The 22,858-nt window shown below is 42.2% G+C and overlaps 1 protein-coding gene across 1 annotated transcript in view; it reads right to left on the bottom strand.

Moving 5' to 3' along the window:
- Positions 1-22,115: 22,115 nt before the first annotated feature.
- emx3 (empty spiracles homeobox 3) overlaps positions 22,116-22,858 on the bottom strand; it is a 28,230-nt gene continuing 27,487 nt past the window's right edge. The window contains exon 3 of the mRNA XM_069899253.1: positions 22,116-22,752. Coding sequence (XP_069755354.1) covers positions 22,585-22,752 — 168 coding nt within the window. The 3' untranslated portion in view covers positions 22,116-22,584. The remainder of the gene's footprint in view (positions 22,753-22,858) is intronic.

Raw genomic sequence — 22,858 nt, 5'->3', positions numbered from 1 at the left:
AGCAAGCTCCTCCTCCTCTGATTCACAGCCCTACTCTCTCCAAGCTCCTCCTCCGACTCCCAGCCGAACCAAGTAGGCCCAAGCCCCAGTAAGCCCCCGACTTTAATAGCTTACCTTCTCCTCACTTTCAGCAAGCTCCTCCTCCTCTGACTCACTTTCAGCAAGCTCCTCCTCCGACTCCCAGCCGAACCAAGTCGGCCCAGGCCCCGGTAAGCCCCCGACTTTAATAGCTTACATTCTCCTCACTTTCAGCAAGCTCCTCCTCCTCTGATTCACAGCCTGACTCTCTCCAAGCTCCTCCTCTGACTCCCAGCCGAACCAAGTAGGAATTCCTTTTCTCTGGTGAACAATGAAGCAAAGTGTTCCTTCAGGATCTCCCCAACCTCATCCACCTCCAGCACGTTGCCTCCTTTATCCTGAAGTGGCCCCACCTTCACTCTCACATATGGATAGAACACCTTGGGTTCTCCTTGATTCTACATGCTAAGGCCTTCTCGTGGCCCCCTTAAGCTCTCCTCAGACTTCTCTTAAGTTTCTTCCTGGCTACCATATAATTCCCATGACCCCTTCTTGTATTTTGCTTCCTGTATCTAATGTATGCTCCTTTCTTCCTCACCCAGTGATGGATTAACTACCACCCAAGCCCAAGGCTGAGCTTCAGTAAGCTCCCATCACCCCCACCCCCCGCAGTAACACATCTATGGAAAATTCCACCTATGGCAAGCACTGAAATTGCATCCCCCCTGTTAAAACTTAATTACTTCAACCCTTCATCCCACAAACATCCCTCACTGCTGCCACACCATCCACTTCACCTTCCCTGCCTGTCCTCGCCACTGTGGAATCCAAAAATAGTTGTATCCAACGTGGTGTTGGATATATTGAGATTAGGAAGATATTTTTTTAAAATCCTCTGTCTACTTCAAAGGCCTGCATTCGTGGAATGAAAGCAGTGAGTGGCAGTGAGTGGCTGGAGCAGAGCGGCCAAAAGTTAAAGATGTTGAGTTGCTGTCACCATCCCTGTGGGTGCCCTCTCTTACCTTTGATGGAAATGTGACTCTTGGCGCTGAGCACCCGATGAGAGAGAAGCAGGAAGATGCCAAAGCCCTCGCTCAAATTCATCCTTCAGTGCACACGCTCTTCAACCCTGGCTTCAACGGGGACAGAGGAGGGTTTGGAGTCGAGCATCAGAAGCACTGGTGAGGCTGAGGGGAGGGTTCAGAATCAGGTTTTTGGACCTTCAGTGTAGGTTGAGGAGAGGGTTCAGTCGGACGTCAGGAGTTCCAGTGACCAGAGCTCCAAACCCTCCCCTTGGCAGTCAGCCTACAGGTGCACACTTGAGCTCCCAATGCTGACTCCAAACCCTCCCCTCAGCCAATTAACACACATAGACACCAAGCAGATATGGTAAACACAGAGCAGGACAGCACATGGGTCCAGAGGAACCACGGAGACGACCACTATCCCCACCCACATCGGAGGCACCCACTCCAGAATGCAGCTGTGGCCCAATTCCAATGGTGTGACAGTACTCACCTTGCCCCAGGCCCAATCTGTTGATAGGTAACAGTCTCCACAGCTACTGTGACTATGGTGTTTATTCTCAAGGCAACATTTGCTACCGATCTCTATTCACGTTATCAGCTGCATGATTCGCATCTCCTAAAGTCTACTGTCATTGGTCAAAAGTCATGCCCTCCGCGTGGATGCCAGTGCTTCATTAGCCTCTTGGGTGATTGATCCGAGCCCCTAGGCTTCAGCCTACTCAGCCTAATGGGTAATCTGCCACTGTAGCTACCTTGTTGTGTCAACCACGTTCCCTTCTCGTACCATCTTTTCCCTGTCTCAGTGGGTCAAACCTATCCACAACCCTGCACAAATAGACCCTAAACATCTTCTTCATTACTTCTGTGCTTTCTCCCATAAGTATCTGCTCCCAATTTATCTTCCCCAGTTCCTGCCTCATCCCATCATAATTAAGCACTTTCCCATTTTGTCTATTTTTATCCTTGTCCAAGCTATGCTAAAACTCAGGGAGTTGTGGTCACTGTCACTGAAATGCTCCACCATGAAGAGGGCCATCACCTGACCAGGTTCATTACCAAGTCCTAGATCCAGAATGGCCTCTCCTCTAGACAGCTGGTCCACATACTGTGTCAGGAATCCTTTGTGGGCACACCTCTTGCTGTCAAGACATCCCAGTCAACATTAGAGAAGTTGAAGTCTCCCATAACAACAACCCTGTAATTTCTGCACCATTCCAGAATTTACCTGCTGATCTGTTCCTCGGTGTCCCGAGGGCTATTTGGGGGCCTATAGACTACTCCCAGCACAGTGATTGCTCCCTTCTTATTTCTGACTTCCATCCACACCAACTCAATAGACACTCCCTCCACCCTTTCTACCGCCGTGATACTATCCCTCACCAGTCATACTACTCCTCTCTCTTGCCTCTCATCCTATTCCTTTTAAAACATCAAAACCCTGGCACCTGCATCAGCCTATCAGCCGCAGCATTGTAATTCCATGTACTGATCCATGCTTTAAGTCCGTGCTTTGTACTGATGCATGCTCTGTTCATGGGAAATTGTGTCTCACCAATTTAATTGAGTTGATTGAAGAGGTGACCAAGGATTGATAAGAGTAAAGCTGTAGATATTGTCTACATGGATTTCAGCAAGGTCTTTTACAAGATCTCACATTGTAGATTGGTCCACAAGGTCAGATCATACAATATCCAAGGTGACCTAGCCAAATGGATACAAAATTAGCTTGGTTTGGAAAATAGCAGATGGTAATAGGGAGTTGGTTTTCTATCTGGGGCCCTATGACCAGTGGTGTGTTGTATGGATTGGTGCTGAGTCCACTGTTAACAATTTCAAGAAGAAGGTAGGAGTTGGAAAACATGCCAGAACTGTAGAAGACATTAGTGAGACCAACTGGGAGGATTATGTGCAGTTGTGGTTACCTAACGATAGGAAGAATAAGATGGAAAGGTTGCATTAAAAAAATCACTGGAGTGTTACAGGATTGGAGCCAATGAGTAAGCAGAGACTGAATAGGCTGGGAGATCGCTCCCTGTTGTGTGGGAGATATAGGGTAAACTTATAATAGATAAAATCATGAGGGGAATGGATGCAGTGAATGATCACAATCTTCTTTCCCAGAGATGGGAGTCTAGAACTGGAAGATGAAAGGGAAAGATTTGTAGGAGATCTGAGGAGTGACTTTTATCAGTAGTCACATGGAATGATCTAGCAGAGGAGTCAGGAATAAATAAAATGTTTAAAAGGCATTTTGACAGGTACATGGCAGGAAAGGATTAGAGGGATTTGGGTCAAACACAGAGAAATAGGAATAGCCAGTTGCCAACTTGGTTGGCATGGATGATTTGGACCAGAGGGCATGTTTCTATGTTGTATAACACTACGGGTTTATGCTAAACATAATCAGTTCTATGTTCACTTTAACTGCTTTATATTGAGCTTTATTGATTGTCATTAATGCCTTGGTGACACTCTCTTCTTGCTCTGAATTGGATGGGTTCATATTATACACCTGAACATACATCATCATGGCTGATACTCTAATGTCATCTTTTGGAAGGAAAAATCTCATCTGCTCTCTCGTGTGGACATTGAAAGGACTGACACTCCATTCCAGTGCTGAAGACACTGGGAAGAAGACAGGAGTATGGAGTTGAAAGGAAAAAAATCCATTAGCCATGGTTTGAATCATGGAGCAGATTTAATTACCTCATTCTGCTCCTGTCTTATGGAAAGGAGCAAAAGGGTTTATCCAATGCCACAGCTGACCATTGCAGAAGGAGTACCTACAAGAAGTGACCTAGTAATGCATTCATTACGCAGACAAATGTTTCCATGCTGTATCATTCTATAGCTTTGTGCTGAACATAATCAGTTGTATGTCCACTCCATTACAAAAATAGTCTTCATTCTTGGTTTCAGCTAACAGTTATTCACTCATTTTAAAGCTATAATCAGTATGAAAATACCATAAATTGATAGATGATCTTAACTATTGGTGTCGGTGCTCCAGAAAGAGGTACTCCCTCTGTCTGATAGCCTACTGGTCATCCTTGGACCTATAGTATCTGCTTAGCCTCCCAATCAGGGTCACGTGAAGCCATGGATTGTAGATGCTGGATGGTTCTTACAAGCAGGAATTTATGGTTGTAAAACTGAAAACTCTGGGCAGATGAATCTGCTGATCAATGGCCAGGATGACCCACCCAGTATGGACACTGCAAATGAAGAAGGCAACAGGAAACCACTTCAGTATTTTTCCCTTGTATAATCATGAACTCAACATCGACTATGGTCTCAGCTAAAAGATGGAGTCTTCACCAAAGGAGAACAACTACAATTCAGAGGGTCAGAGATCATGATGGATGGAGAGACATGATCACCTACGCCAAACAACAAGGCACCTGAATGATGATATTAAGCTTTATTGATTATCATTAGTATCAGCCTTCATGCCTTGGTGACATTCTCTTCTTGATCTAAATTAGATGGGTTCATATTGTGAACCTAAACATACAGTAAAAACATAATCTTGGCTGATACTCCAATGTCATCGTTTGGAGCGTAGCACCTCAGCAGGTCAGAGAGCATTCAGATTTCAGATTTATTGCCTGAGTATATATACGACATCATATACAACCCTGAGATTCCTTCTTCCTGTGGGTGTGGCAGAATTACCACTAATTGGTAGTGCAAAAATAAACTGTACATAGTGTGAACATGTAAACAAATAAAATAACTGTAAATTGATAACAAATGTAAACAAACTGACTGTGCAATACAAAGAAAATCAATGAAGTGCACAAGTAAAAGTCCTTTAATGAGTCTCTGATTTACTTTGTCCTTGAAGATATTAAGGGTAGAAATGGTCAGTCTATATTTTGAATTGAAACCCTATATTGAGATTAAGATAGAACAAGTGAAATTACACATACAAAGGGGAAAGAAGTTGGATGAGAGGCCCAGAACAGACTCTAGAACAGCAGCTGTGAGAGGTGGAGAGTTAAAGCAGAAAGAGGTAGGCAGAAAAACTTTTCCAGAGGGGGAAGATAAGTTAGAGAGAGAGAGAATTAAGTACAGAATTAGGTAAGGAAGAGTTGGAAATAGTAGAATCAGGTGGGGATACAGGATCATCTAAAATTAGAAAAATCAATGTTTATGCGATAAGGTTTAAGGCTTTGCAGGAAGAATGTGATGTATTGTTCCTTAAGTCTACACCTAGCCTCGCCCTGACAATGGATGAGGCCAAGTATGAATGGTTGGGAAGAGTTAAATGGTTGGCTACAGGAAGCTCAAGTTTAGCGCCACAAACAGAGCATATTACTGGTGAAAACTTTTTGAGTAAAAATTACTTTTAAGCTTCAAAGGAGCCTCATTTCAGGAATAGAAACATAGAAACATAGAAGATAGGAGCAGGAGTAGGTCATTCTGCCCTTCGAGCCTGCTCCACCATTCAATGAGATCATGGCTGATCTTAAGTTCAGTACCCCGTCCCCGCCTTCTCTCCGTAACCCCTAATTCCCTTATACTGAAGAAATATATCTAATTCCCTCTTAATTATATTCAATGAACCTGCCTCTACTGCCCTCTGTGGCAATGAATTCCACAGATTCACCACCCTCTGGGTAAAGAAATTCCTCCTCATCTCGGTTCTAAATGGTTTGCCTATTATCCTCAAACCATGGCCCCGGGTTCTGGACTCCCCCACCATTGGAAACATCCCTTCCGCATCCATTCTGTCCAGTCCTGCCAGAATTTTATATGTCTCTATGAGATCCCCTCTCAATCTTCTAAACTCCAGCGAGTACAATCCCAATTTGCGCAATCTTTCCTCATAAGTTACTCCTGCCATTCCAGGTATCAGCCTGGTGAATCGCCTTTGCACTCCCTCCATTGCAAGAACATCCTTCTCAGATAAGGTGACCAAAACTGCACACAATACTCCAAGTTTGGACTCACCAAGGCTCTGTACAGCTGCAGTAAGGTATCCTTATTCCTATACTCAAACCCTCTTGATATGAAGGCCAACATACCATTTGCCTTTTTAACCGCCTGCTGTACCTGCATGCTCGCCTTCAGTGACTGGTACACAAGAACCCCTAGGTCTCTCTGCTACCTTCCCCATCTCCCAATCTCTTGCCATTCAAATAGTAATTTGCCCTCCAGTTTGTATTACCAAAGTGGATAACCTCACATTTATCAACATTGTAGTGCATTTGGCATGTATCTGCCCAGTCCCCCAATTTATCCAAATCACACTGGAGCTTCCTGACCCCCCTCTTCAGTGCACACAACCCCTCCTAGCTTAGTGTTGTCTGCAAATTTGGAGATATTACATCCAATCCCCTCATCTAGATCATTAATGTAAATTGTGAACAGCTGGGGTTCCAGTACAGATCCCTGTGGCACTTCACTGGTCACCGCCTGCCACTCAGAAAATGAGCCGTTTATCCCAACTCTCTGTCTTCTATCTGCCAGCCAGTTCTCAATCCACATCAATACCTTGCCCCCAATCCCATGAGCCTTGATTTTGCATGCCAGTCATTTATGTGGGACCATATTGGAAATCCAGGTACACCGCATTCACTGGCTCTCCCCCATCTATTTCATCTGTCACCATCTCAAAGAATTCCAATAGATTTGTCAAGCACGATTTACCTTTTGTAAATCCATGTTGACTCTGTCGGATCCCTTCTCTGCTAGTCATATGCTCCGCTATTACATCGTTAATAATGGATTCCATCATTTTGCACACTACTGATGTAAGGCTCACCGGCCTATAATTCCACGCTTTTTATCTACCCCCCCTATTTAAATAGTGGGGTACCATTAGCTACCCTCCAATCCATGGGTACTGATCCTGAGTCTATTGAGTTCTGGAAAATAATTCTTAAAGCATCTGCTATCTGAATGTCCACTTTTTAAGTACCCTAGGATGTAGATTATCAGGCCCTTGGGATTTATCGGCCTTCAATCCCTTCAATTTCCCCAAGACCATGTCCTTAGAGATGCTGATTTCTTTCAGCTCCTCCCTTGCATTAGTCTCTATGTTTCCCAACATCCTTGGGAGGTTATTTGTATCCTCTCTTGTGAAAACAGAACTAAAGTAAGAATTTAATTGGTCTGCCATTTCCTTATTCCCCATTTTATATTCCCTTGATTCTGACTGCAAGGGACCTACTCTGGATTTCACCAATCTTTTGCTCTTGACATATCTATAAAAGCTTTTGCAGTTGGTTTTTATGTTTGCCGCAAGCTTACGTTCGTAATTTATTTTTGCCCTCTTGATTAATCCCTTTGTCCTCCTTTGCTGCATCTTGAACTGTTCCCAGTCTTTGGATTTGGTACTTTTTTTGGCCAATTGATATGCTCTCTCTTTGGACCTAATGCTGTCTCTAATTTCCCTTGTTATCCACGGTTGAGTCACCTTTTTTGGTTTATTTTTATGTCAAACGATTTCTGCAGTTTATAATTTCTTTCAGGCTGTGATTACCAATTTATGTCAAGTATTGACAAAAACAAACACGGTGATTATGTAGATGCCTAAATCATTGACTTCCAACTAGTTGTTTTTTTCAACTTCAGTCTGAAATATGAAGTCTTGCCATGAAATAATTGAAAAGCATTGCTATTCTGAAACAGTTTCCCTGGCGGATCTGTGGTACTTCAACCCACAGATTAACAGCAACTGCATGCTTTCAGCAAATAGCAGAGGAGTCTCTTGGAATAAGAACAAAATGTTTAATGATATACAATTCTGGCTGGAGGCCATGCAAGGGGTAGAATGTACAGGAAGCTTACAGAGCTTGAATGTTATAATTAAGTATTGAGGAAAAGGAAATTAAAAATGAGTATATTTTATATAAACAATGGTATCAGCCTAATCAGAAACAGTTGCCAGTAAAATCCATGTGTATCGTGCAAGCAATGATTAATGTGTTTTGTACCACATTTATCATTTAACATCAATTATAACTGAATTTATTTAATTTTAACTGGATTTCCTGCAATTTCTCCATACATGGTAGATGTTATAACCTTTCGCCAACTGCACTATTGCAAGCTTCATAAAATCTATTCCAAGAGTGGAAAGACCATGTGGATGTGTTGGAGAAACCCACAACTAACCCTCCAAGGTGAGACCTTATCACCGAGGGAACAAATTCATGAAAACACTGCCATCAAGAAAGAAAGAACAAATTGATGAAAGGAAGAGCACAGAGACTGAAGAAATAAACCAGAAGCAGTTTTTCAGACATGTAAGAATTTAAAAGCTGAGCAAATGACAACTGTCATGTGAGGATACAAAATATGAAACAACCACTTGCATTTATAAAATGTCTTTGATAAAGTAAAACATTCCAAAACTCTTAGGACAGGGCTTTGAGGGTGTCAGTCCTCTTAGTCAGATTCCCTGAAACCCAACCAAAGACTGAAAATCTTAGTTCTCCCCACAAAAATCAGATTGTTGATTTGTTAAAGGCCAATACGAAGAGAAACAAAAATAAAACCAATAAATGTAACTAAATAAAAAACAGAAAAAAGGTGTAAGTATCTGGTAGAGAATTAAAACATTATACAAAGTAAATAAACCAAACTGGGACTGGCCAAAAGGAGAGGCAAGTTGGCATAAAGGTTAGTGCAATGCCTTTACAGCGCTAGCGATCAGGACCGGACAGGGTTAAAATCCCGCAGTGTCTTTAAGGAGTTTGTACCTTCTCCCCGGGGGCTCCGGTTTCCTCCCTCTGCTCAAAACGTTCCATTTTATTGGGTGTAAATTGGACGGCAAGGACACGTGGGCCGAAATGGTCAGTTACTGTGCTAGAAATCTAAATTTTAAAAATTAAAAATCATTTTAAACAATATTTTATCAAATTTTTAAAATATAAGTCATTTCTTTTAATACTGGCAAAATTAATCTGTGGCCCAGTAATTAAAGATGGACAATAAACATCTAATTGCCCCAGATGGTGTGGATTGGAGTGTGGCTGAACTATCAGAAGTAAAAGAACCACAAAATGATAAATCTTGAGCAATTTTTTTTAATTTTGAGATCCAGCCCACAAGCTCGTATCACCCAAATACACAAATTAACCCATAAACCCCGTATGTTTTTGGACGGAGGAAGGAAACTGGACCACCCAGAGGAGACATGGGGAGAACGTACAAACTCCTAACGGACAGCGTCGCATTCAAATAACTGTAATAACGTTGCACTAATTACTACTCTAATCATGCCAACTGTAATTTTAACAGAAGTTCTGTATTGTGTGGGAAGGTCAAGCAACAATTATGGTCCAGTTAGAATGAAGTGTAGGAAGCAATATGTATTCCTTTTCATCCTTCATCCAACAATTTGTACGGAAGATAGAGTACATTATTTGAGGATAGTGTTCAACTTATGTCAAGTTTTAAATGTAGGATACGACCAATGTAATACCATTTATTATTTCATGAGTCTGGAGGATAGTTACACAACTAGACAACTGCCACACGAGTGATGGAATTGATGAAAGTCCATTCAAATTGTCAAAGTACCTTGGCTTTGCACTGACCACAGTAATTCTGATTTGGCATTTAAATTATTCAATTTGGGCACACCTCCAAAATGTGAGTCAATCTGCAAATATCTGTGGCTATTTAGTCTGCGATTAGCTGCATAGGAAGAAGAAATCTTTTATTTCAACACTGAAGACAGCCAATAAGACAGCTCATAGAAAGAAAAGGTAATGTTACAAAATTCCATGATCAAATGCACATATCCACTTTGAGTACAATGTACAGTTCTTGTTATGCAAACACAAGGGAGGCTTGTAATACCTGTGGCTGGAGCAAAACAGAACCACAAAACTGACCCCTGTGTTAGACCTCTGCCTGTTAAGATTGAAAAATATTAGCCAATGTGATAGAATATAGATATACTTCTGGGAGATAAATTGGGGAAGGGTTTTTAGTGTAGGTCACATATAAACACTTTAAAACAGATTTTATAGAAAACACTGGAGCTCTGCTCATGCTGGACATGTCGGGGACAAGAGCCTTTGCAGAAGCTTTTGAGAGTGCCCAAGACACTTCACCAATGGATTGTTGTTTACAAAAAGGCAACAGATGAAAGAGCTTGTTGGAGCTGCATTCTGTCTGGAGTGGAACTTGCTGTTCTAGGAGGGTCATGTGGTTTTGCAAGCAGAGAGAGTAAAACAGGCTTTCTGTGTGTGTGTGTGTGTGTGAGAGAGAGAGAGAGAGAGAGAGAGAGAGAGAGAGAGAGAGATACACACACACACACACACACACACAGATCAGTTCTACAGTTTTACACTCCACAGCAGCAACTGGAGCAGGAACAGGACAAGCTGACAAGCTTGTGGAAAACCCCATTCGGAAGACATGTTGTGAGTGCTTAGTTCAGCCTGGTCAAAGCCCTTGTGGTTCATGCAAGAGGAGAGGACTGGCTAACTAATGTTTCACTTGGAATAAGAGAAAGAAAAATGAACTCTGTGGTGATCTGAAAGAAAGAAGTTATCATCTGGAGAACCCTGAGGGGGAAGGTTTCGTCAGCAAGACAGTGAAGTGACTGATTAAAAAGGAATCAGTTGTGGGTGACCTGGAACAACAAATCTCTCTCTGAAAACCGACAAGAGCCTTCCTGAGTGGTAACCATTTACTTTTAAAGCACCAAAGCTTGGTGAAATTCATATATGTTGAATTCTGTGCACAGTATAAGAATTGCCTGCAACCAGTGAACTTAGAGGAGTGAGAAGTGAGATTGGACTCTGAATCAAAGAACTTTTCCAAACATACACGTGCGCTTAGAATTAGGAGGGGGTTAAGTTAGGTTAGTTAAGTCAATAAGTGATAAGTGTGATTCTGTTTTCATGTTTAAAGATAATTAAAACCAACTTTTGTTTAAGTAACCATTGTCTTGGTGAATATCTATTGCTGCTGGGTTTTGGGGTCCTCTGGGCTCGTAACTTTAGAAATTGTATCAGAGGTGTGGGCTTATAAAATGTTACATGCTAAAATGAAATAATAAATGTTACTTTCATTCTCAGGAGGGAAGGTGAGCAGCCAGATGTTGAGACCTAATGACAGTGGTGAGGAGGTCCTTCAAGGGGAGTTCAGGGAGTTAGGCATTAGGTTGAAGGACAGGACCTCCAGGGTTGTATTCTCAGTTTTGCGACCCATGCCACATGCCAGTGAGGTTAGAAATAGGAGGATAATGCAGCTCAACACATGGTTGGAGACATGGTGCAAGAGGGAGGGCTTCAGGTTTTTGGATCATTAGGCTCTCTTCCAGGGAAGGTGGGACACGTTCTGACATGACAGTTTGCATCCAAACTGGAGGGGGGCCTAATATCCTTGTGAGAAGGTTTCCTAGAGCTTCTCCAGGTGGAGTTTAAACTAGATTTGCAGGAAGATGGGAACTAGAGTGCCAGAGCACACAGGGGAATGGAGGAAGGAAAAAAATTGTGAAAATTGCATGTAATGTTAGAGGTCAATGAGTGGTAAGTGATGGAAATATTCTCAGATGCAACTGTTTCAAGGGTCCCCAAACTTTTTAAACCATCGATCCCTTCAGGAATACGTGGTCCCTCATTGATCCCCCAGGCATGGAATCCTGATGCTGGATTGGATGGGGGGAGGACTGGTCTGGGGGGCGGGGCTGGATGGAAGGAGGCCTGGATGGAAGGGTGTACAGTCTGGCTTTTGAGCCCTCTGTCCTCTCCCTGGTGCCATTTTGTTGGATATTAATTTGTCCTCCTTTTGGCGATGTAGGCCCTACACCCCCAAATAGAGGACAAATTAAGGGGCAGAAGATGCAATTGCCTGTTAAATGCAGCTCCCTGGGGTCTGCAGGGCATGTGAGGTGGGATGGCGTGTGCGCGATGACTTCAACGAATAAAAGTTCATGGTCGGTAAACCCCCCTCATCTGGGCTGGACGGGAAGGGTGTTGGGGAGGTGTCAGTGGCCGTTCTTGGACAGAAGGTGAGGGGTGGTGTGGAGGCACTATTTTAAATTGAATCCCCACATTTTCAACCCCCCCCCTCCATGTTATCAACCCCCTTTGATACCCCTTGACATTTAACAATCCTGGGGTTGATATCAACCAATTTGGAGGCCCTTAATCTATTTCAATGCAAGGTGTATTGTAGGAAAGGCAGACGAGCTTAGAGTGTGGCATGTGGAATTTTGACATCGTGGCCATTAGTGAAACTTGGTTTGCAGGAGGGGCAGGACTGGCAGCTCAATGTTCCGGGCTTCTGTTGCTTTAGACCACAATAGAACGGGGGGATGAAAGGGGGAAAGGGGTAGTGGCCATCGGGGAAAATTTCACAGCTGTGTTCAGGCAGCACCATCCAGAGGGCTCATATACTGAGGATATATAGGTGGAGCTGAGGAACGGGAAGGGTATGACCACACCCATGGGATTGTATTATAGATCACCCAATAGTCAATGAGAATTAGGGAAGCAAATCTGTAGAGAGATAGCAAATCAGCTGCAGGAAGCATTAGGTTGTGATCGTAGGGGGTTTTAATTTTCCACATATTGACTATGACTCCCATACTGTAAAAGGGCTGGATGGCTTGGAGCTTGTCAAATGTGTTCAGGAAAGTTTTCTAAATCTACAAATAGAGGTTCCAACTAGAGTGAGTGCAAGATTGGATCTCCTATTAGGGAACAAGACAGGACAAAACATTTTGGGTCCAGCAATCATAATGCCATTAGTTTCAAATTAATTATGGAGAAGGATAGATCTGGGCCTCGGGTTGAGATTTTAAATTGGAGGAAGGTTAAATTTGAGGAAATCAGAAAGGATCGAGGATGCATGATAAGTTGTTTTCAGGCAAGGATGTGTAAGATAAGTGGAAGACCTACCAATATGAAATTTTGAGAGTACAATTAGCAAGCATTTTGGTTTTCAAGGGATATTGGGGATCTATTTCAGAAGAAGAAAAAGGCATAAAGCAGGTATAGGAAACATGGAGCAAATGAGGTACTTGAAGAGTATAAAAAATGCAAAAGAATCCTCGAGAGAAATCAGGAGGGCTAAAAGAAGACATGAGGCTGCTTTGGCAGACAATGTGAAGGAAAAACCTTACAAGTATATGAAGAGCAAAAGGATAGTAAGGGACAAAATGGGTCACTGTGAAAATCAGAGTGGTCAGCTTTTAATGGAGCCAGAAGAGTTGGGGAGATCTTAAATGGGTTTTTCATCAGTGTTCACTGAGGAAGTGGATACAGAGATGTGGGAAGTAAGGAAAATAAGTAGTGAGGTCATGGAACATGCACAGATTAAAGAGGAGGAAATGCCTGCTGTCTTATGCAAATAAGGGTGAATAAATCCACATGGGCAGACAAGATATTCCCTCAGACCTTGAGGGTGGCTAGTGTAGAAATTGCAAGGGCTCTGGCAGAAATAATTAAAATGTCCTTAGCCATGGGTGTGGTGCCGGAGGATATGATGGTAGCTCATGTTGTCCCGTTATTTTAAAAAGGCTCGAAAAGTAGCCCTAGAAATTATAGGCTGATGACCCTGACATCAGTTGTAGGCAAGTTGCTGGAAGGTGTTCTAATTATTTAGATACTATTATTTGGATAGCCAAAGACTGATTAGGGATTGTCAACATCAGAGTGGGATTAGGCTAGTGCGAGGGCCTGTATCATACGTTATAAAGGGGCCCATAATTTAAAAAAAACATATAATTATTAAAACATCTAGTGGTTTAAAAGAGAGAACAAAAGGGGCAAGTAGGACACCAAATGCCAGAGAAAGCTAAATTCTGAGGAGAGTGATGAACTGGAAAGCGATGAATCATTGCAAATGCAGCCTCGCACATTTTATGAATGGAAACAAACTTACATGGGTGACTTTAGGAAATAGGTCCTCCAGCTTTTTGGTGACTCAGAAAAAGTCTGCCATAGTCTATTCTAAACAAGGCAATGTAACAAACTGTGTGAGGGGGGAGCTTTAAGTTTAATCAGGCAGCAGGCAGATAAATTATTTTCCCTGAAGGGATTTTATAATTTTTAGGGCAGCTAAGGATACCTGTAGAAAGGTTGTTACAGCAACCCTTTTAACCCTCAACTATATTAGCATATTCATGAAGCTGTAATTTAATCTAGAATTGTCCACATTTCAGAGTGGCCATGATTTACGATGCAAATAGACTGGTTTTACATGCTGCTGTTTAATGAACTCTTCAAGGCCATCTTCTCACTAAAAGGCAATCGCGCTCTACAGATTGATCTCCCTTTGTTTGCTGCTGTTTCTTCCTTTCATGGTAAACATTAGGATTTGTAAAGGGAAGCAAGAGTCATTGCTCTGCATTTAGTCCATGTTATTTTCAGCTAACCCTTCCTTACAACTACTAACTACATGACCTGAAAGATTTTGTTTCCTGAATGCAACATTATCAGTCACCCATGAACTTCTAGTGTAACTGCATTTCTACAGTTGCTGAGTGCTTTTCAACATAAGTGGTTAATCAGTTATCATAATGCTTCTTCTAATCCACCAGCAATAATATTGCCTTCCTTTCGGATTGCTGTGGCCGGGTCTTCGTGCCACATCGCCTGTTTTGTCTTTAGGATGGGTGCAGAGTGGGGGATCACTTTCTCAGCTTTGTTGAAAATAGCTCGCCTTTATTATCCTACCTTTTTAACAAGAATCAATGTGCTGCTTATCCATATTTAATAGGACGTACTGTTATTTTCATTATCGTCCATGTATTAAAACGGCATTTGGTCTTTTGACAAAAGATTACCTCTTTCAAAATAAAGTAGGAAAAAAATATCCTAAATGAACAAATAAGTGCAGAAGAATTCTTTGTTCAGACTAGATTTGATCACCTCGTGGTGATCTTTTAGATCACCTGATTTTTGCAGGGGATGGAAAGATGTGTCTCGATCTTTGGCTCCATCCCATTCTGATCAAAAAAGGCTGCATGTCAGAGTTGAGTCAGCTGGTTCTGCCTGAGATTCCCTGCCCCATGCAAGCCATCTTGGCGATTTGCCTCTGCAAAGGTATCGTTAGTGAGCAATGTTGGAACAATGAAACAGTTACTCTTTGACATTTCAAATCACTCCCTGCGCTCTCAACATTCCATAAAATGTAGCGAAAAAGGTGATCTATATCCTCCTACCCCCACCCTGCATGGCAGATAATCATGTTAATAGGTGTCCGGCAGCACTGCACCCCTGTATAGGCCAAGTGCAGAATCACTGAAAGGGAATTGATAGCTTGCAAGCATTTAGCACAGGGCCTTGAAATGCTACTTTTGCTACTAAGTTAATCCGGCACTGGTCAACATGATTTTATGCATGTCTAACCAATCTTAGATTTTTTTGAGGAGGTAACCAGGAAAGTTGATGAAAGAAAGGCTGTAGATGTTGTCTACATGGAGTTTAATAAAGAATTTGACAAGGTCCCACATGGGAGGTTAGTCAGAAAGGTTCAAACATTTGGTATTCATTGTGAAGTAGCAAACTGGATTCGACAATGGCTGAATGGTAGTGGTGGATGATTGCTTCTCAAACTGGAGGCCTGTGACTATTGGTGTGGCTCAGGGATCGGTGCTGGGACCATTGTTTTTTGTCATCTATATTAATGATCTGGATGATAATGTGGTAAATTGGATCAACAGGTTTGAAGATGACACTAAGATTGGAGGTGTTGTGGACAGCGAAGAAGATTTTCAAAGCTTACAGGGGAATCCGGACCAGCTGGAAAAATGGCTGAAAAATGGCAGATGGAATTTCATGTAGACAAGTGTGAGGAGCTGCATTTTGGAAGGATAAACTAAGAAAAGACTTGCATCGTAAATGGTAAAGTACTGAGAAGTGCGGTAGAACAGAGAGATCTGTGAATGCAGATACATAATTCCCTGAAAGTGGTGTCACAGGTGGATAGGTTTGTAAAGAGAGCTTTAGCATATTGGCTTTCATAAATCAAAGTATTGAGTATAGGTGTTGGGATGTTATGGTTAAGTTGTATAAGACATTGGTGAGGCCATCTTTGGACTATTGTGGCATTTTTGGGTCACCTAATACAGGAAAGATATCAATAGGATAGAAAGAATGCAGAGGAGATTTATTAGGATGTTTCCTGAACTTCAGGAACTGAGTTACAGGGAAAGGTTAAACAGGTTAGGACTTTATTCCCTGGAGTGTAGAAGAATGAGAGGAGATTTAATAGAGGTATTTAAAATTATGAAGGAAATAGACAGAGTAAATGTTGGTAGACTTTTTCCACTGAGGGTAGGTGAGATACAAACCAGAGGACATGGGTTAAGGGTGATAGAGGAAATTTTAGGAGGAGCATGAGGGGGAACTTCTTCACACAGAGAGTGGTAGGAGTGTAGAACGAGCTGCCAGCTGAAGTGGTGAATGTGGGCTCAAATTTAACATTTAAGGAGAATTTGGACAGGTATATAAATGGGAGAGTTATGGAGGGTTATGGACTGGGTGCAGGTCAGTGGAACAAGACAGAAAAAATGGTTTGGCACAGACTAGAAGGGCTGAAGGGGCCTGTTTTTGTGTTGTAGTGTTCTATGGTTCCAGTTGTGAAAAAATAACTCATGGAAATATTTTTGAACAAGGCCAACACACTGCTCACATGAAATATTTACACTCAAGTGTCTCCTGCACAGAGCAAACAGCTATAAAAAGTGCATCAAGTTCAGAAACAGAAATCCTGCCCATACATTTGTAACTGTGGGGCCTCACCCTTCCTCTTGCCTGCGGCTTCTTTCAACCCAATGGTCTCTGGGTGGTCTCTGGTTGCTCAGCACTGGAAATCTCTCCAGATATTTTCTTGCCTTGTCATATCTCTCAGTAACATTATAATCTGTACCTTGGCACTTCAGAGCAGCGTAATCAAAGAATCAGAGAAAATTTGGCACAGAGCATCAGGAGACTAAAAGGTTGGCCAAATATGTAAGTTTCAAGGAGTAAAGTTTTACAGCACTAAAACTAGGTTCAATAATGAAGCAAATAAAATCAGGGAGCTAAGTAGATATCTCAGGGTTTGGACAAGATTGGATGGAGGGGTGGACAATCTCTTATTGAATCCCTTGGTTTTCATTCTCCCAGCATGCATTTCATTAAGCCTTGGGAATTTATCATTCATCAGCTTGCTAGTATTAATGGTTTTTAATTCCTTTTTTTAATTTAATTTTTTTTAATTTTAAAGTTATTTTTATTTTAATTTAGACATATTGCACTGTTACAGGCCACTTTGGCCCTATGAATCCATGGCACCCATTTTACATCCCATTAACCTACATCCCGTTACATTTTTGAAGGGTGGGTGGAAACCGGAACCCCTGGAGAAAACCCACGCAGGCACGGGGAGAACGTAGAAACTCCTGACAGACCACGCGGGATTCGAACCCAGGTCCGATCCCAGTAACTGGCACTGTAGAGGCCTTGTACTAACCGCTATGCCAACCGTGACATTTATTGGTAGCTTGTTCCAGAAATTTTATATTCCCCTCCCTGAATTCTCCAAATACTGTACAAAGTTAACCTTCATAATTACAGATAAGAAATATTCATTATATCTTCTGGTTCCACTCAGTTTCCCTCTTGGTTCGTAACTCTTTCCATGGTTACCCACTTGACCTAAATATGAAATATTTGAGAATATCCTTAACTTTGTCCACCAGTGATATTTCATGCCCCCAACATTTGTTTGTTATGTACTAGCCAGTAATTTCTACATTGCTGTTATATGTACCCTGTTTCCTGTACTCTATACTTCCCAAATGCTTCCATTTTCACTCTATCATACCCCTTACTTCCAGGGCTTCATGGGCATTGCCCTTATCCTTACCCTTACATACTAGTTTTATTTCTGAATGATTCCCACTTTGTCAGATATAGACCTACCCACAGGTAGTTGCTCCCACTCTGCTTCTGCTAGATCCTGTCTCAGGTTATTGAATAGGTCTTCCTCCAATTTAGGACCCTGATTTCCAAATAATCCTTAACCCTTTTCAATGATTCTCTTAAAATTTACAGTTAGGTCAGTTTTTCCAAAATGCTCTCCCACGGAGCCTCCAGTCATTTGCTCAGCTGCAATCCCTAAGATTAGGCCTAGGACCACCCTTTCTTCAGTGAGATTAGCTCTGAATTGGCTCCAAATGCTCTCCTTGAATCACTTTTTTAAAAATCCCACCCTTCTAAGCCTTTCACTATGCATTCCTGGTTAGTTTTCAGGAAAGATGAAATTTCCACCCCTATTCCCTTACCTCTTTGATTTGCCGACATCTCTTCTCCTCCATCTCCTGTTGAGTGTTAAGAGGTCTGTTCAAAGTTCGGGATTTCACAGCTTGTTCATGAATTCTGATCATCCCCTTTTTGTTTCTAAGCTCCTTTCATTTGAAGAACCTTTAAGAATATCCTCCCTTATTTCTGTTGGAATGGATTCCTTGGTTAATATTGTATTGCCAACTCCAATTTTCCATTCCCCTCTTCCATAGTCACACCCGAACATTCCATACCTTGGAATAGAATCTGCTCTTTTAACCATGTCTCTGAAATAGCAAACAATATCAACATATTCAAATAATCAGACTCCTTGCATTAAAAAGTAGTTGCATTTTCGGATTGCTTCATCCCTTGTGTTCTATCATGTCTACATATGCTCTGCTTACAGTACTAGACTTACTCAGTATTCCTTCTACATTTGACTGCATCTCTTCCCACTCGCCATCCAAATCAGTTCAAACCTTCTCTGACAACATTAAAAACAAGGATTTGGACATGATCGTGTGGATGTCTGACCTATTCTACTTAAACAAGTTCACCTTCCCCACAAATAGTGATCCCACAATCCAATGTCCTTCCTCTCTCTCTCCATCTTTTTCATCAACACAAATGTGCTGGAGGATCTCAGCAGGGCACGCAACATCCATAGGAAGTAAAGGATAACCAAGTTACCCTTTACCTCTTATGGATGTTGCGTGTCCAGCTGAGTTTCTTCGCCATGTTGGTGTATTGCAAACTTTCATGTTGCAGAGTTTCACGTTGCTTAGTGCAGAGTTTCATGTTCAACTCCATCTCTTGCATCCATTTCCAATATTCACTAGCGCATGACACCAGAGAAAAGAAATGGAAAGGCTTGAATGGGTCCACAAAAAATATCAGATGTAACAACAAAAGAACAGATTTACACTATGGCAAGATGGACAAGAATGGAACCAGGTACATGCATTTCCATCTCGAGGCATGAAATGACTTGCTTTCCAAACCCTTCTCCTCCACTGTGAAAGAAGCTGATGAAGTTAAAGGTTAATCAAGAAGTCTGCAGATGCTAAAGAACTGGAGCAGTACTCAAAAAAAAAATGCTGGAGGAACTCATAGGTCATGCGGCATCCATGGAAAACAATAACATTCAACAATATAGCCCTTCATCAGGAATGTTAAAGATTGCATATTATTCAAGAAGGAACAGTCTGCTACTATCATGGTATCAAAGGATTCCTTTTGTAAGTTTGACCAAAGTCATTTCCATGTTGTGGAGGAGACATAACACTGATTGGGAAGGATGCAGCATAGTGGGTGGGAAAGGAAGGACATGGACTTGAATAACAAGGGAACTGGAAGTTGAATACAGAGGTAATTTTCAAGAAAGGATTTGTTTAGGTGATTTTTGGGGTAGTGATGATGACAGGTATCAAGAACAACATGATTGTACTTGAGGGAGAACTTTGACGATATGAGAGGCAGTTTCCTAGCAGTCAAGTTGAGGACTCTGTGAGTAGATGGCATGAAGAAATTAATCATTGCAAAACTGGAGAAACTTTGCTTGGAGTCAGAGAGTCATGCTGGCCATGCAGGCAATCTGGGCCAGTCCTGTTTGCAGTTGGTCCTTATCCTTATGAGCCTTTCCATCCAGATATCTGTCCAAACATTGTAATTGTACCACTTCTCTAGCTTCCTCTGGCAGCTTACTCCAGGTATAGACTACCCTCTGAATGAAAATGTTTCCTCTCAGGTCCCTCTTAAATCTCTTCCCACACACCTTAAGCCTATGCCCTCTTGTTCTAGAATCATCTGACCTGAAAAAAGAAGACAGAATCCATGCCCTTCATAATTTTATGAACCTCCATAAAATTGCACCTCATTCTCCTACACTCTAGGGAATACCGCGCCTATCCAACTTCCCCAAACTCAAGCCCTTCAGACACTGCAACATCCTGATGAATCTCCACCTCACTCCTTCCTCTAGATGAGCAAACAGAACTCCTCTTTGAACAAGGTGTTTTAAACCTTCATCACCAAGCATAAAGTCACCTGTCCTTAACTATTACAACCATAGAACACTACAGCACAGGAACCAGACCTTTGGCCCATCTATTCCAGACCAAACTATTATTCTGCCAAGTCCCATCGACCTGTACTCGGACCATAGCCCTCCCAACCATGTACCATCCAAATGTTTCTTAAATGTCAAAACGGAGCCCTCATTCACCACTTCAGCTGGTTCCACACTCTCACCTCTCTCTGCATGAAGGTCTCCCCTAATGTTCCCCTAAACATTTCACCTTTCACCCTTAATCCATGTACTCTGTACATCCATCCTCTGTCTTCTTCATGTCAATCGTTTTCTCATTACGCTCCACCATGTGGGACTCTTTACGATGTTAAAAGCACCTTCAAGATAAATTTTAATTAGATGTTGAAAGTCTGCGATCATTTAATTACCAATGCAACATTACATCGTGAAACTTTGGAGACATCATAGATCAGTGGTTCTCAACCTTTTTATCTTTCCACCCACATTCCACCTTAAGCAATCCTTATGCCAAGATACTCTGTGATTAGTAAGGGATTGCTTAAGGTGGTATGTGAGTGGAAAGAAAATGTTTGAAAACCACTGTTTTAATCGTACCTCGTTGACTCATTATGTGCTCATTAACTCCAAAGGAAATGGGCCGATGTCAATTTTCTCAAGCCAAATATTTCAGTAACAATGGGGTTAGTGATTCTCAATCTTTTTTCCGCAATCACAGAGCATAGGGATTACTTAAGGTGGAATGTGAGTGGAAAGAAAAGGGTTGAAAACCACTGTCCTTGATGAACGAAGAGGAAAGGGTGGCTGCCTTTCTAACTGTAGTGACCAGGTGCATCCCAGGCAAATATTGTTCCTGTTTTGGTTCCTGTGTATTGGTTATAGTTGTATTGGTTAATCCATATGAATAACATGGATTATTTCACTATTTGCTGCTCTTCTCTCGTTTCCAGTTGGATTCATCCCAGTGAATGTCGCCTATTATCGCTCACCGTCTGAATCTGTAGATATCGGAGATTTCCACGTGGTGTGTTCGCTTTTTTTTATGCGTGTGCTTGTGTGAATGTTTGTGTGAATGTGTCAGCAGTTTCCCGGAGGAAAGATTGAAACCGCTACAGTGGCTTGCGGATGTAACAAACTGTACGTTTCCAGGCGCACCAGGAAGAGCCTCTATTGTACATGTGGCCAAGCGTTCGGGAGCGCACTCTCCGGGTGGAGATTGAGCAAACGTCATTTCCAATACCTGGCCTTCACAAAACAAGTTTATTTTACAATATATTTTATTGTGGAAAAAAATATTTCCTCATTATTCTGTAGTGTAGACATGCCAATGGTGACACACATATATTTACAATTGACGAAGAAGACCATTATAAAACAGATCTACGGGAGGGCAAGATGAGACGTTAACTTCAAAAAAACGAGAATCACGTTGCGGTTCACTACACGAGGTCCTCGGCGCTAAACTCCTACTGACCCCCCTTTCCTCAGTTCAAAACCCGTAGAAACTTTCAAATGAGCTTCTCTCACACACACACACATTCTTCCTCTCTCCACACACTCTCGCTCTCTTATTTCTTTCTCTCACTCATTCTTCCTCTCTCTTACTCATTCACTCTTCCTCTCTCTCTCACTCATTCTTCCTCTCTCTCTTATTCTTACTCTCTCTCATTCTTCCTCTCTCCCTCTCTCTCATTCTTTCTCTCTCCTTCTCATTCTTCCTCTCTCCCCCTCATTAACCCCCCCCCCCCCACCTTGTGTTTAGGCTGTGCGCAAGGTTACGCCGGGCCTTGCGGGCATTTTAGTTTGTAAAACCTGCTCCGTCCTAAACGTGAAAAGTCCACCCCGTGGCTCTCTCTCTCTCTCTGCGAAGTCGCTGGATGCCACCAAGTGCGGAGGAAGGAATTAAATTCTCAGTGAGTGGCATCCGGCGGAGTAGATTCCATCCCCGACCGGCCTTCCAGTCCCAAGGTCAACACAAGCGAGGACAATCCGTCTTCAACTTGCCGCACTCACACTGTTTTCTTAACAGACATTCTTTTTAATTAAACTATATAATCACACGGTTGAAGATTATTTTAGTCCGCCTTGGTGATCTGAGTGGAATTAATCATTCCACCACGGGCCAGTTTAATTAAACGTGTCGAATATTTAATAACCTCGGTTCTCCCGGCCGCTCGCAGTCATCATTGCACGAATTATACTGAAACACTTGAATGAAACTGTTTTAATCCCGGGGCCTCTAATCCTCTGAGATCACGTCAATGTCTTCGGGGCTGGTCTGTCTGGTGGCCACTCGCCACCTGGTCACGTGCTGTGTGCCTTTCCTCTTCTGCTGGGTCTCCGGGCTCTCTTCCTCCAGCTTCTGGCGCTTGTACTTCGTCCTTCTGTTCTGAAACCAGACTTTCACCTGGTGGGTAAAGCATGGACATAGGTCATTCTTTCTCTTTTCCCATGTTCCTTTTCCATGTGAAATAACATTACACATACATGTACAAATCAAGGATAATTCCCAA

This window comes from Narcine bancroftii, chromosome 9 (assembly GCF_036971445.1).
Source record: "Narcine bancroftii isolate sNarBan1 chromosome 9, sNarBan1.hap1, whole genome shotgun sequence".
Taxonomy (NCBI): Eukaryota; Metazoa; Chordata; class Chondrichthyes; order Torpediniformes; family Narcinidae; genus Narcine; species Narcine bancroftii.
The sequence above is the reverse complement of the archived record's forward strand: the minus strand, read 5'-3'. Positions and strand labels throughout refer to the sequence as shown.